The sequence below is a fragment of the Pristiophorus japonicus genome, chromosome 16 (assembly GCF_044704955.1).
Source record: "Pristiophorus japonicus isolate sPriJap1 chromosome 16, sPriJap1.hap1, whole genome shotgun sequence".
Classification (NCBI taxonomy): domain Eukaryota; kingdom Metazoa; phylum Chordata; class Chondrichthyes; family Pristiophoridae; genus Pristiophorus; species Pristiophorus japonicus.
Window position 1 is genome coordinate 38,758,584 of NC_091992.1, and position 15,151 is coordinate 38,773,734.

The 15,151-nt window shown below is 43.1% G+C and overlaps 1 protein-coding gene and 1 pseudogene across 1 annotated transcript in view; one reads left to right on the top strand and one right to left on the bottom strand.

The window, feature by feature from the left end:
- The window catches only part of LOC139227017 (C-signal-like), a 26,321-nt gene extending 16,107 nt beyond the window's left edge, over positions 1 to 10,214 (top strand). Inside the window, exons 2-6 of the mRNA XM_070858107.1 lie at positions 2,240 to 2,291; positions 5,229 to 5,401; positions 6,971 to 7,132; positions 9,466 to 9,576; positions 9,905 to 10,214. Of these exons, the coding sequence (XP_070714208.1) occupies positions 2,240 to 2,291; positions 5,229 to 5,401; positions 6,971 to 7,132; positions 9,466 to 9,576; positions 9,905 to 10,018 (612 nt within the window). The 3' untranslated portion in view covers positions 10,019 to 10,214. The remainder of the gene's footprint in view (positions 1 to 2,239; positions 2,292 to 5,228; positions 5,402 to 6,970; positions 7,133 to 9,465; positions 9,577 to 9,904) is intronic.
- Positions 10,215 to 13,119: 2,905 nt separating this feature from the next.
- Positions 13,120 to 13,358, bottom strand: LOC139227284 (U2 spliceosomal RNA; annotated as a pseudogene).
- Between the last annotated feature and the right edge of the window lie 1,793 nt (positions 13,359 to 15,151).

Genomic DNA, 15,151 nt, shown 5'->3' on the forward strand with positions numbered 1-15,151 from the left:
GCATTCTGGACTCAACAGAGTTCAACAATTTGAGTGTCACCACTACCAATCTTTGTTCCTCCACCCCCACTGAGCCTTTTCTTTTCCTTTTTGTCTCGAATGGCAATTGGTCATTATTCTGCCATTCACACCCTCTCTTGACTAATGTTTTTCTCACTCCTCACATTACCATTTTTCTTTGTCTCTCTCATCTCTCCTGTCATCCACCCTATCTCAGACCTTCTCTTTTGTTGTTTCTTCCCCTCCATCAGTGCTTGTTAAGAATCTGTTAACACTCTCCAGTTCTAACGAAGGGTCATCGAAATGTTAACTCTGCTTTCTCTCCTAAGGTGTTGCCTGACCCGCTGAAATTTCCAGCATTTTCTGTTTTTACCCTAGCACCTGTTCTTTGTATTTAGAAATGACAATTAAGTGTATGCTGCCAGATTTAACTGCTAATCCTGTCCAATCTGGTGCCATGTCTGTGGTTCCTATTGCATCGATTTCCTCACTTCTAATTATTGCCTCCAATTTCTGCTGTTTTATTGCTGATGCTTTGTACATTTGCTATACAGACAATTTAATATGCCCTTACTTTTCACTATTATTTTTGCAGTGATTATTGCTTTCTATAACTTCTTCAGTTGAGTATGTTGCATTCATCTCTTTGTATCCTGATCTTTTCTCTTGCCCCTTTATCTTTAGGCTACTATTACATCCATTTGAACTCTCCCCATCCCCTTTTTATTAGTTTGAAATCCGTTTCAGTCTGATGCTCCTTTCTGCTGGTCTCAGACCAGTTCAAGTGCAGCCAGTCCTGGCTATAACATCACTTTTTCAAGTTCTTCCCTCTTTGTTTTGAGATTTTAAACTTCTCCTTATCCTTGTGTTCAAATCCTTTGGGATGTTTTTACAATGTTAAAGGCACTATATAAATGCAGGTTGTTGGGTTTAGTATGGCCACTACTCCGATTCCTTCTGCTGTATTAAATCCCCTCTCTGACTTTTTTTGGTTGTTTGGTGGAATAGGAGGGTGGGTGGTAGGAAAACTAATCCCATAATGGATTGTTGAGGCTTTACAAAGACTCACCAGATAGCATTTTGAACTTGCAGTGACGCTGTGTAAATTAACAGGGCTAGAGAAAAATCTCCGCATTCATCCACTCTGAAATGTATTTGTAGATGTGAATAGAAGAGACTTGAAATTCAGACAGCTTCTACTTGATGATATGCTCCAGGTGAAAAAACCTGTCCTCCACTAGTCTTATGGTGCTGGGCCCTCTACTAATTCGGATCTACAGAAATGGTCTGGATTCAGAAACTCAATGTGATTTGTGGATGATAGTAAACCTAGGGTGAGGTGGTTTGAAGTGGACCCTGATAAAGCAGCTGCAGAATTGCAGAAGGTTGTGGTCTCGTGGGCAGAAGTATGGCAGATAAAAATTCAGTACAGATCAGTGCAAGGTCTTGTACGTTGGAAAACACAATGAGGGCCATATTTACTACTCAATAAATAGTATCGAACTGTTCAGGAGCAGGTGAAGGAGATCAGAGTGATAGCAGACTCCATTGTTGCTGTGTCCAGTCAGAACAACAGTCAACGAAACAGTCAGTGCTGTTATATTGCCATATCAGTCTGGGGCTGTCCTGCAGAAGCTGTAGGGGAGCGTAATGCAATCCTGGTGCAAAGGCACTGGGATAGCTGTCTCCCTCGATCAGGCAGCGAACAGGTGTTCTGCTACTATGCGAAAGCAGTAGATGTGAAATTTCTGCCTTCCCAGCACAGCACAGACACACTGGGAGCATGCTAGAGTTAAAGGTTGCCTCTAAATCTGTTCTTCTGAAGGGCTAAAACATCTGCAGCAAGCACATGTGGGAAATGTACTCCATTTGGTGAGGTAATTGAGTCAATGGAAAGGAAAATCGGGTGGGGTGTGGAATAGGTGGCCGATCCACTACCACCCTTTTGTGCACCTGTCAAAGTTGACTTTTACCCCTTGTATCTCTCCAACCCATTTTCCTCTTCTGGTTGCCCTGAAGACATCTGGTAAACTTGAACATTTGGGCCCTAGTGTCACTTTAACCTGTGTTGGTGTGTAATGGAACTCTTTATTTTTGGAGGAGAGATCATCATCATGAGCCACTGAGTGTCCTCCATAGTATCACTGGAGGCTGGCCCAACATCACCACCAGTTTGACTGGGAGCAGGTCTGGCTGGTAAAACTTGATGTAATGAGCTAACAAACTGTTTTTACTTTAGGAGCTGCAGGAGTTGAGATCTAAACATTCTAATGTGGAGCTCATACAACTGGGTAAGTAACCTACTTCATGACACATTTAGGTAACTCTTTGCTCCAGTGAAAAGGCAATATTTTTTTGTCAACAGGATTTAAGTTGTCAATTCGTTTGAGGTTGTTAGTAAAATAGGACCTTTAACACTGGACATTGTCATTTTACCAATGAGAGCTTGCTGAAAGCGTCACCTACTTGTGAGACAAGCCTAGACCAGATTGAAACCCTGGGACTGGATTTTCAATTGCAGGCTTCTTGGGGCACTCATGGCAGTGGGTCAGTAAATTTTGCACCGGAAAATGGTTTGTGACAGCAGCCAAAAAATTAGGTTGCTGTGCCCTGGGAGTGGAGCACTAAAGGAGGCATTCCACACCTCTCTTGGGGCACAAGGCTGGATGAGCAACTGAAAATCCATTGCTTAAGAGCTGGCTTTGGAGCAACTTAACAGGGGCCTCACTGCCAAAAAAAAAATGGGGACACAACATTCCCAATATATTACTGACCCCAAATAAAGATAAATCGCAAAAAGAAAACACACAACAATCACACCTACCTCATGCAGTCATTTCTTCCCTCGCTGACGGAACAGCTCTGACCACCAGCTTTCCCTGGCGGTCTCATGACTGGTGCCGCTCCAACCAAATATGCTGCTGTCACAACCAGGGGCATTGCACACCGGTGCAATGATCCCAGATGGTACTGCTCAACGCCACCGCAAAGCCAGCAGCAAATTTTCTGGTGGGTGCTGGAAACTGGTGGTAACTATTTCCAGACCCATTACCACCCCTGAGGGGCACTAAGACCCAATCAAAACTAAAATTCAGCCCATAGTCTGCACTGAGTTAGCTGTTTTCCAACCAGGCCAACACTGCAGGCACTATAGTCAGCCTTGGTGTTCCTGGGTTAGGGAGAGTGGAAGCAGAGTTTCTGTTGCTGAGTGCTATCCAGTAATTTCTGCTGGAAAGTATATTCTGGCTACAGTTTGATTGATAAGAGTGGATTACACTTGGTCCTACCATCGAGATTGACAATGAAAGAGGGTGGTGTGGGTGTCTGTGTCAAAGGCTGTGGCAAGATAATACACCATGGCCGGTCAAAATTTTGTTCCTGACCTTGCTTGGAGCGGTTTCGAAGCACACACTTGATTGGTTACGTTAAACAGGGAGTTACAGGTAAGAGTCACAGATTCTCATTTGATTTGCCTATTATGACCTTATCTGCTCTCGACGACTCCTACTGCCTCCATGTTGAAATGTCTGTCTGACAGCCAGTTTAAAATTACCATTCTCGTTTGAATCTCAATAGCCCTGTCCCTCCTTTATCTCTGAAACCTCCTCCAGCTCTACAATCCTTTCCTCCAGCTCTGACTTCATGTGCATTCCCCCTCCATTGGCAGCTGTGCCTTCAGCTATCCAGGCCTCTCACTATAGAATCCACTCTCTAAAACCCAACTTTCACCAAGCTTTAGATACCCCACCTAACATTTTCTCTTTTTAACTTGTATGTTTTTATTTAATTATGCCTCTGAAGTTCCTTGTGATATTTTACTATGTGAAAGGTGTTCTATAGATTGTTGACTACCAAAGTGTCACCTCCTGAATTCAGCAAGGCCAGTCAAAACACCAGGACATAGAAACATAGAAAATAGGTGCAGGAGTAGGCCATTTGAGCTTGCACCACCATTCAATATGATCATGGCTGATCATGTAATTTCAGTAGCCCATTCCTGCTTTCTCTCCATAACCCATGCTCCTTTACCTGTAAGAGCCACATCTAACTCCCTTTTGAATATATCTAATGAACTGGCCTCAACAGCTTTCTGTGGTAGCAAATTCCACAGGTTCACAATTATGAGTGAAGAAGTTTATCCATCTTGATCCTAAATAGCTTGCCTCTTATCCTTAGATTGTGACCTCTGGTTCTGGACTTCCCCAACATCAGGAACATTCTTCCTGCATTTAACCTGTCCAATCCTGTCAGAATTTTGTTTCTGAGATCCCCTCATTCTTCTAAATTTCAGTGAATATAAGCTTAGTCAATCCAGTCTTGTCAGTCCTGCCATCCTGGGAATCAGTCTGGTGAACCTTCGCTGCACTCTCTCCATAGCAAGAATGTCCTTAGATTAGGAGACCAAAACTGAACACAATATTTCAGGTGAGGCCTCACCAAGGCCCTGTACAATTGCAGTAAGACCTCCCTGCTCCTATATTCAAATCCTCTCGCTATGAAGGCCAACATGCTTTTTGCCTCCTTCACCGCCTGCTGTACCTGCATGCCAACTTTCAATGACTGATGTACCACAACACCCAGGTCTCATTGCATCTCCCCTTTTCCTAATCTGTCACCATTCGGAGGATATTCTGCCTTCCTGTTTTTGCCACCAAAGTAGATAACCTCACATTTATCTACATTATACTGCATTTGCCCACTAACCTAACCTATCCAAGTCATCCTGCAGCCTCCGAGCATCCTCCTCGCAGCTCACTGCCACCCAGTTTAGTGTCATCTGCAAACTTGGAGATATTACATTCAATTCCTTTGTCTAAATTATTAATGTAATTGTAAATAGCTGGGGTCCCAGCACTGAGCCCTACAGCACTCCACTAGTCACTGCCTCCCATTCTAAAAAGGACACATTTTATTCATGCTCTGCTTCCTGTCTGCCAACCAGTTCTCTATCCATGTCAATAAATTACCCTGAATACCATGTGCTTTAATTTTGCACTCTAATCTCTCTCGTGTGGGACCTTGTCAAAAGCCTTTTGAAAGTCCAAATACACCACATCCACTGGTTCTCCCTTGTCCACTTGACTAGTTACATCCTCAAAATTCTAGAAGATTTGTCGAGCATGATTTCCTGTTGGTAGAGTGCACCAAGCCGAAGCTTAGCCTGTGCGCTCACATGCATGGCTTTTAACTGACCAGTAAGACTAACCACTTTTTTTTTTTAAATTAAGATGTTTTGGACCTCGCTAGCATTGAGGCAGCTGTAAACAGCGTGGGAACCAGCCTGAACTTGCTGATTAACAATGCAGCCATTCTGCATTTTGAATCCCTGGAAAATGTAACTATGGAGACAATGACCAAAGTTTTCCAAACAAATGTGATTGGTCCTCTGATGATCAGCAAGGTAATTTAGTTTCTGTCCAGCAATCCACACTCTCCTTTCTGGAAGAATGTAAATACTGGCTTGTTAGTTGCAGGTGCGCATTCCTACAGTTACAGGCTGCAGTGGCATAGAATGAGAGCAACATTGATGTCAAACTATAAGCTGCATGCTTTATCTGGGCATAAAAGCATGCATGCATTCAGTGCCATTCCTTTTTCAAATATTCTTCTCTCCAATAATGGTGAATAACTCCAAATTTGCAGTTTTATACTTGGTAATTGATTTAATGGCTTAATATTTAACGTGTGACATTTTGAACATTAGTAGTTTACTCTTATAGTGTTGGGAGTGAATCTCACTTCATTTTGTATTAAAATAAGTTTGTCAACAGTGCTGACAGGCCACCCTCTGCTCCAAGTGCTATCATAGCCACACACTAAATCTGACTGTTATTAGGCATTCCTTAATAGCAGTGATTTAACCTAAAAATCACATTTGTAAGTGCTGGAAGTAAATATGAACTCTCCATTTCCTTAGATTGTGTCTCTATCTCATCCTTTAACCTTGTGATATATTGTAGCATGGGGGCTGGAAGCCAACTTTTTCTTCCATTCAGGGGGGTCTCAGTAACTCTCTGGCCTCAGTGCAAATCTGAACCAGCCACTGTGATAAACTGGGATCACTTTTTTTTTTTCTCTGCCCATTCTACTTGATGTCTATTCTGTACTCTTGATTTTTAGCTGAGATGAGGAGATTAGTTCTGACCCTGTGCCCCAAGAGTGACTCACTGGCTGGAATGTAACATCTAGAATGGTCAGTTTCTGCACTGTCCTTCAGCCGGTCAAGTCTCTGCTCGTATTTTTCTCCACGTGTATCAGCAGGGCTGTTTCTTGAAACTCGCCACCAAAATGTGAGACCAATCTTGTGTCCCTGTCTCTCATCTCAAAGATTCCAGCAAGCTTGATGTGACTGCTCGCTGTAGAAGACGTGTGCTGAAAACGGTTCCCAAAAAACATTGAACTAAAGTGCTTTTTTAAAAAAAAGTTATCCAAAGGAGGCTGGAGCCACCTTGTCAGTGCTCCCACAGTCACTAGCTAGGACTCCCCTCACTTTTTCTGTGTTGAGCTTCACTGCTGATCAGAGTGCTGGCCCTGTCACTGATTGCTGCCACTGCTCAGCTTCTGTCATTGACCCCTGGATCACGTACATTATTTTCCCTCCTCCTGCCCCACCCCAAGTAGCTTCCAAAAACTAGACCTAGGGCGCCTGTCATCTACATTGGCCTTTCACACCAATAATTGCTCCAGTTAAATAATTTACCCCATTGTAAGCAGTCCAGTCAGAATGCAGAGGTACCTATTATTTAATAATAAAACATGATTTTTTAAAAAAAAATACAAAGTTGGTAAGTCCAGGAGCTTTACATTGGGCTTTTTACCCAGTGATGAGAGCTGTGCTCAGGAAGGAACAGTACAAACTCCTCACTGCTACTCTTAGGATTGTGGTGAATCATCTCTTGTTTGTAGAGTTTTGCCTTTAGATCGAATGGATTTCTGCAATTCACTTTGGTCTTGTACTGTCTGTTATCAGATGTTCCTGTCCCATCTGAAAGAAGCAGCTCAACAGAGTCATTTGGAAGGGATGAATTGTAACAAGGCAGCAATCATCAACATTTCCTCTATTGTTGCATCTATTGAGAAGTGCCCTGAATCATTCATCCAGCAGCCTTTCTACTCCTACTACATCAGCAAGGTAGATAAGAGGGAGCACCATGGAAAAGGAATGTTCAAGTCTCGAGTAGTTCTGCAAAAATCTCAACTCGGGATATTGATATTTTGGACTGGGAGCAAAATGGAGTCCCCCTGTGTCCCCAAAATTGAGTCCATGCTGTACTGAGTCTGCATGTTTGAGGTTGGGCAAAACACTTGATTTGCAGGATATGTTCAGCCCCAGACCTCCTCATCTCTGATCCAGATAGAGAACCATTCAATGCAGCTCTTTCTGATGGCTCTTTCTGTTAATGTTAGTGGATCTGATTCCAGCAGAAGTGGTTGTGCAGTTGGCATGGCTGCCTGTGTTCCAAGCTTCCTGCACTTAAACTGCAGGAATCATTTGGAGAACAACTGGAACCGCAGCACAAGCGTAGTATTTGTACACGTGCAGCAGTTATTTTCTGGCACCAGCAGTGCTTTGACACTGGAGGTAGGGACCGAGCTATCTAGTAAGGTGATGTGTGTTTGTACCTCTGGAAGTCTGCACCTGCCTCATTTTTATAGTAGCACCTCCAGAGACAACTGTGCTCAAAAGGGTATTCGAGTGATTCTACCTTCCATGAGTCTAGGTCTGTCACCAACTGAGGCTGGACATTGCAGAGCTCCAGTGGTGTAATGAATGCACCTGAGTATGCCATTGAGTGGCTTAGTCAGTCACTTGGTGTTCACAAGACTCTAAAACCCCAGTCAGTTGGGTCTCAGTCATCCAGAGGTATGCAGTTGAGTCTAATTGGGTGAACTGGTAATGTGTAGTGTGATAATAAACCAACTAGTTCTTAATGGCAATGTATTGCTATAAATTCTTTGAAGAATCCATGAAGCAAATACAAGTGGCAGATTCAATAAAATTTTGCCTTTACATTTCATTTTAACTTCATGAAATCTATTAAGTGCTTCAGAGCTTAGCAGGTACTCAGCTGAGGAAAGTCAGGAGGTGCGACAGAGGACATGGTCAGAGGTAAGAAACCATTTGAAGGAGGGAAGTGAAGTATCAAGCTGGAAGGGTTTAGGAAGAATGTTCTGGCTTGAAGGTGCAGCAAGGGGTGAGGCAGAGAGACCAAAATCAGGAGCAGATGGGATGCAAAGGAGGCTAGAGTTGGATGAGTGAAGGGTGGACATTAACACTGGACTGAAGGAGGATGCAAAGATTGCGTGCTCAAAGTCCATGGAAAAACTTGTACAAGGATGTTGAAAATAAAGGGGCTGGGGAGGCCATTGGTGGCAAGGGGTCAGTGAGGAAAGCATTGGTGCGTAATCAAGCTTGTAGATAAAAGGCATGCAAGAGGCTGTAGTGAAGGTGAGGTGGTGGAAGAGGCAAGGGGGAGGGACAGGTATGAGGAAGCAGTGAGGGTAATGTTGTTCAGTTTGGCTGAGGAAGCATGAGTGGTTTGGATGGGGGGGGGGGGGGGGGGGCGGTTATTTACTTGTGGGGCAAGTGTGCATGAGGAGCAGTGAGATTCTGGTGTGGTAGGTCAAAATAGGCTGTCTTGATGGCCAGAATGTGGGGTTTAAAGAAGGAAAGACTTGAATTTCTATAGTGCCTTTCACAAACACCGGATGTCTCTAAGCATTTTACAGACAATGAAATACTTTTGCAGTGTAATCACTGCTGTAATGTGGGAAATGCAGCAGCCAATTTGCACATCGCAAGCTCCCACACAGCAATATGATAATGACCAAATAATCTGTTTATGTTGGCCAGGACACTAGGAATAACTCCTGTTTTTCAAAATAGTGCCATGGAATCTTAAACCAAGGTGCTCTCAAGTGGATGTTAAACATCTCCTCTGGAAAAACAGCACCTCTGACAGTGCAGCACTCCCTCAGCACTGCACTGGAGTGTTAGCCTAGATTTATGTGCTTGAGTCCTGCTCCACTTGGGGGCAAAGTATGCACTTGGGTTTGATTTCAGTCTGAAGGAGCAGCCAGACAGGGATGGAGTAGGAGCTAGCGTTTGCTCAAAGTAAACATGTTAGCTTCAGTCTTGCTGTTGGAGGGAGCTCTACTTGCCTGACATTAATCATGGCTGAACAAATCGAGCAGCATACTGGTCATCATCGAGCTGAGGATGGTGGAGAGGTATGTCTGTGCTTTTAGTATATGTATGAAAGCTATTCCTATACATGATGTAGACAAAGAAAATTAGGGTCCGAAATATCTTTTGGAGGGAGGAGGAACCAATGCAAGAAATAGGCTTGCTGCATTGGAGCAATCGGCAGTGAAACCAGTTGAGGTTTGGACCAGAGGTGGGAACACCTCTGGCATCAGACCATCATTCTGATCTAAAATAAAGCTGTGTTGTTTCACTTCTAGGCTGGGTTAAACATGGCGAGCCGATGCCTTTCTGAGGATCTGAGGCAACATCAGATTCTTTGTGCTGCTATCCATCCCGGCTGGGTTAGAACCGACATGGGAGGTTTAAACGTAAGTGCTTTCTGTGGTATGAGCTGTACACACTGTGTCCAAAGTATCTGATTTCAGCTGAGTAGTGGGAGGGTTACAAGTGTCTCTGTAGCAATGAGCTTTGTGGGGGGGAGATGGGAGATTGCTTAAGATGCAAGACTTTCTTGCATTTAGGAAGATGAAAAGTGGGAATAGGAGTGGTGTAAAGAGACCTACACTCAGCACGCAGAATGTGTGCAACACCAACTTTTGTAACATGCCAACTGGGCAGGCATACAAGTACAGTACAGGCACCTGATTATATTTGGATCAACCCAATCTTGATCAAGTTTTATTTACTACTTTTCAGGCTCCCTTGACAGTCACTGACAGTGTCAGCAGTATGATGAAAGTGCTGGCCAACCTGTCACAGAATGATACTGGAAAGTACCTGGATTGGGAAGGAAAGGTGATCACCTGGTGATTAGGACTTGCCAGGTTACAGGGTCTTTCACTATGATCTAAGCACTGCACAGTCAAGGACAACACCATTTTACTTGTAAACAGACTCATAGAAACATAGAAAAATAGGTGCACGAGTAGGCCATTCGGTCCTTTGCGCCTGCACCACCATTCAATAAATCATGGCTGATCCTTCACCTCAGTACCCCTTTCCTGCTTTCTGTCCATACCTCTTGATTCCTATAGTTGTAATGGCCTAATCTAACTCCCTCTTGAATATATCCAATGAACTGGCATCAACAGCTCTCTGCAGTAGAGAATTCCACAGGTTAACAACTGAGTGAAGAAGTTTCTCCTCATCTCTGTCTTAAATGGCTCACCCCTTATCCTTAGACTGTGTCCCCTGGTTCTGGACTTCCCCAACATCGGGAACAGTCTTCCTTCATCTAACCAGTCCAATCCCATCAGTATTTTATGTTTTTGAGCTCCCCTCTCATCCTTCTAAACTCCAGTGAATACAGGCCCAGTCGATCCAGTCTCTCCTCATGTCAGTCCTGCCATTCCAGGAATCAGTCTGAGCCTTTGCTGCACTCTCAATAGCAAGAACGTCCTTCCTCAGATTAGGAGACCAAAACTGAACACAATATTCCAGGTAAGGCCTCACCAAGGCCCTGTACAACTGTAGTAAGACCTCCCTGCTCCTATACTCAAATCCCCTAGCTATGAAGGCCAACATACCATTTGCCACCTTCACCACCTGCTGTACGTGCATGCCAACTTTCAATGACATGTACCATGACACCCAGGTCTTGTTGCACCTCCCCTTTTCCTAATCTGTCACCATTCAGATAATCTGCCTTTGTGTTTTTGCCACCAAAGTGGATAACCTCACATTTATCCACATTATACTGCATTTGCCCACTCTCCTAACCTGTCCAAGTCACCCTGCAGCCTCTTGGCGTCCTCCTCACAGCTCATACCACCACTCAGCTTAATGTCACCTGCAAACTTGGAGATATTACACAGTTCCCTCATCCAAATCATTAATGTATATTGTAAATAGCTGGGGTCTCAGCACTGAGCCCTGCAGCACTCCACTCGTCACTGCCTGCCATTCTGAAAAGGACCCGTTTATCCCGACTCTCTGCTTCCTGTCTGCCAATCAATTCTCTATCCATGTCAATAAATTACCCCAATACCATTATTATATATGCTAATATCAGTTAATAGGTGATATTACAAGTTTAAAATTAAGAAGCTTATTTTACACATCCTTCGCTAATGAATAACCTTTATTTGTAACTTCCATTGTATGTAAAACTCACTTTTATAAATTAGTAGAAAATGGCTGTATAACACAATAGGTTTTAAATTGGAAAAGCTGAGAAGCCAAGTATCATAGTAAATTAAGCCATTATTTGAACCATTTTTGTAACTGCTGATGCAGCTTCATTTCGAACTAGAATTATTAATCAGTAAGAAAGGTGCATACCATTGCTTATCAATTTGTAAAGCCAAGCTCAGTAATGAATTCTGTGTGACATGGTCTGTATAATTTGTTCAGAGATGACTCCTGCCAGAGGGAGGGGAGATAGATAATGTAGAATGATCTATTGTGAGGCTGAAACAGCTGCAGATTTTCACAGCTTTTTGAATGGGAGGAAAAGGGTATAAAGTAACAGCTATTCTACTCAAAGGCTATGCGAATCAAGACAACAGGAAGAAAGAATTTTCAGAAGAGAAAGATAAGGAGTCAGCAGCTCAAGAGGATGCTATCGAGAATCCAGCTGTGACCATTTGTTAACTGTTACAAAAAGTAATAATGTAATTTACTTGATCGATCTCTGATTTTACTCCAATATATCTGTATTAAAGACATTTATAATCTGAACAAGAGTCTCCTAGTTTGAATTAACTATAAACTCTGAATAGTTGAATTGCTATAATTAAGTGGCAAAAAGCTGCTAAGTAGCTTAAAAACTACAAGGGTCTCTTCTGAATAAAGCCAACTGAACATGTAGCAGGTTCCATCATTGTGTGTGTGTGCACTAAATTCTGTAATCCACCCTGTTGCATTTGAATGGGATGCTGATTCACTTTATCTGGTCAGTCTAAGCCTGACGACTCATTTCTATTGCCTGATTATTGTAGCCATGGAATTTGATTGAATATTTAACTGACTTACTCACTTCTTTATAAAAATTAAAGAAAAAAACAACTTTTTTGAATGCCTTCCAATATCTAGTACAATGATCCATTTAAAAGCTGGACCAATCTGTAGACTGTGGACAGGATTTCCAATTTCCTGCACACTGCTGGCAGTTTTACTGTCCAATTAAAATGAATGGGAGAAAAAGCACCAGCTGGCTAGCTCACAGGTGGAAGACTTTGATCTCCTTGTTAGTCCTGATCAGGTGGCGGATCCTGTTTTTGCTTACACACTTTTTTAATTCTTCAGACCTGCAGTGACACAAACAACTTCCTTTTGGGCTCTGACTGAATAGTTCAAACCATAGTGTGCTATTGTTGGAGATGGCTCATATTATACAGCCAGGACACGTTGCTAGATAATCTGTTCTGCTATTCAATGTGCCCAGCATGGTATGCAGCCAGACAAGTTAAAAGAAGTCCTCTTGTCTCTCCGCATAGGATAAGCGTCCAACCTAAGAGCAGTGACATTGATTGATGGCTGCATAACTGAATAATTTGGAGCAAGGTTGGAAACAAAGCTGTCGTTTGCAGATGGTAAGTTTGGTTCAGGGATATCCAACAAATCAAACGCATGATCTGCAGACTGGGAAAACTGACTGATGATTGGAAATAGCATTAAATATAGTGAGTCTAGGGAAGCAATGCTCAGTCGGAATTTAAATGAAGTGGGACCCCACACTAGTCTCCTTGCTGGCCCAAACAACTTGGAAACTTTGCTGAAGGTTTGAGTTTGCTGGAAGCATTTTTTGACCCCTTGATCTGAAAGGATTGTCAGCAACCTCTAATTTTTTTTTTTTTTTTTGAAATTCATAGCCAATCATTCCAATTCTTTGTCAAATTACAAACGCCAGAGGTCACCTTGGGCCCATTCAAGGATCACTCTGCGCCAATGCTCTTAGCCAAAAGGCCTAGAGCCACTGCACCGTTCCTGGAAGTACTGCAATACCAGGTTCGTGCCATGGAGGTGGATGGGTCAGGTCCCCCACACACCTCCGTGGAGGTGGATGGGTCAAGCCACCCCACCCACCTCCTATTTCCAAAAAAGCAAGCATATACCTTCCTGATCCAGGGAGAACCACCTTGGGGTTATGGTGGTTACTCCCCTGTCAGGTCAGTTACGCATGATCTTAGCCAAAAGGCCGAGAAGCGACCTCTCTAATGCCCACTTACTCTGGCACTCCTCCTGGATGTCTACTGAGCACAACCCAGGAAATGATGTAGGAGGTGTACTGTGCCTGCCTTTTTCAGTGAGGACATTCCTTCCCATGCTCGGGATGACATGGCATGGTGGGTCTGTTCCAAATTTCCAAGATGGGTAACTGATCTGGGAGGGTAAAACTGCCGACCTACCCTTCTTTTCATCAAGCGGGTAGGGTTTTTAAAATCCCCATCCCTGTTATCTGGTCCTTGTAAGGGTTTTCACATGAAACTGGTTTGTCTTTAATGTGAATATATTCTAGCTTTACCAATGCGAGAATGGCGAAGGCAACACATTGAAGCAATGTGTGAAAGTTCATGTGTGCTCATACAATAAATAGTGAGTAATTGGTGATATTTTAAAAGGCTATTGTTTGCATAACCAAGCTAGGCAGGTGCTGCAGAAGGTTGTGTACAAGGCAGATCAGGTGCTTTGCATTAGCATTGTGTTCTGTACCTTGATAACAGGAATGTTAAGATAAAATCATAGACAGGAATCTGCTTCTCATCATGTAAACTACAGGTTCTCTGACATACAAACAGAGCTGGTACATAAACCTTTGAAGTTCGTGAGACAAGTTGATAAAGCTGTTAAAAGAAGCATAAGGATCTTTGCCTTTTTAAATAGAGGCATGGAGTACAAAAACAAGGAAGTTACGCTGAATCTTTATAAAGAACTGATTAGGCCTCAGTTGGGGTATTGTATCTAATTCTGGGCATCGTACTTTGGCAAGGATGTCAAAACCTTGGAGAAGAGATTTACTGGAATGGTAAGGTCTTCAGTTACGTGGAGCGACTAGAGAAGCTGGGATTGTTGTTCTTGGATCAGTGAAGGTTAAGGGAAAATTTAATTGAGGTGGTGAAAATTGCGAAGAATTTTGATGGAGTAGATAAGGAGGACCTTTTACTGCTGGCGGGAGGGTCAGAATCAAGAGGATCCAGATTTAAGGTGATTGGCAAAAAGATCGGGGGAGAGGAGAATTTTTTTTTACACACGAATTATGATCTGAATTATGATCTGGAATGCATTGCCTAAAGGGATGCTGGAAACAGATTTAAAGAGTAACTACCAAATGGGAATTGCATATATCCTTGAATATTTTCTTTTCAGGGATATGGGAAAGAGCAGAGAATTGTGACTATTTAGACAGCTCTTTCAAAGAGCTGGTACAGACGCGATGGGCCAAATGGCTCCCTTCTGTGCTGTATGATTCTGATAGCAGGCAATGATCACCTGAGGATGCTGCCTCCATGAGTCTCAAATCAATGTCTTCCTTCCCACACCCCCTCACCCCTGCACACGGTTTTCAAAAAACACCACCAATCCCCAAAGGCACCCGAAGTAACCAACTCAACATGAGAAGTCTGCAGCTCACTGAACATACCCAGGACACGTCAGCTATCTACTCCTACCCAGCACAACATTGAATTCCGAGAAACCTTTTTCTTAAACAGGTTCAAGATCTGCCAGGAGAAGAGCATTAACAATTAGTCCAGTTGCTGCACACAGTAAAGTCCAAGCATAATTTCAAACATACAGATAGGAAAACCATTAAATCCTCAACTCACCCATGCAAAAAGACTCTATAGTCCCATTCCAACCCCCAGCCGCCCCTTGCCCCATCACAGCATTCAGCAAACTCTCGAATGAGGCCACGGTTTTATCTCCATTACCTTCCCTGGAAGTCCACCCCAGGTCTTGATCATTATTTGTGAAAACATCCTGACATCCGTGCTTTATTTATCT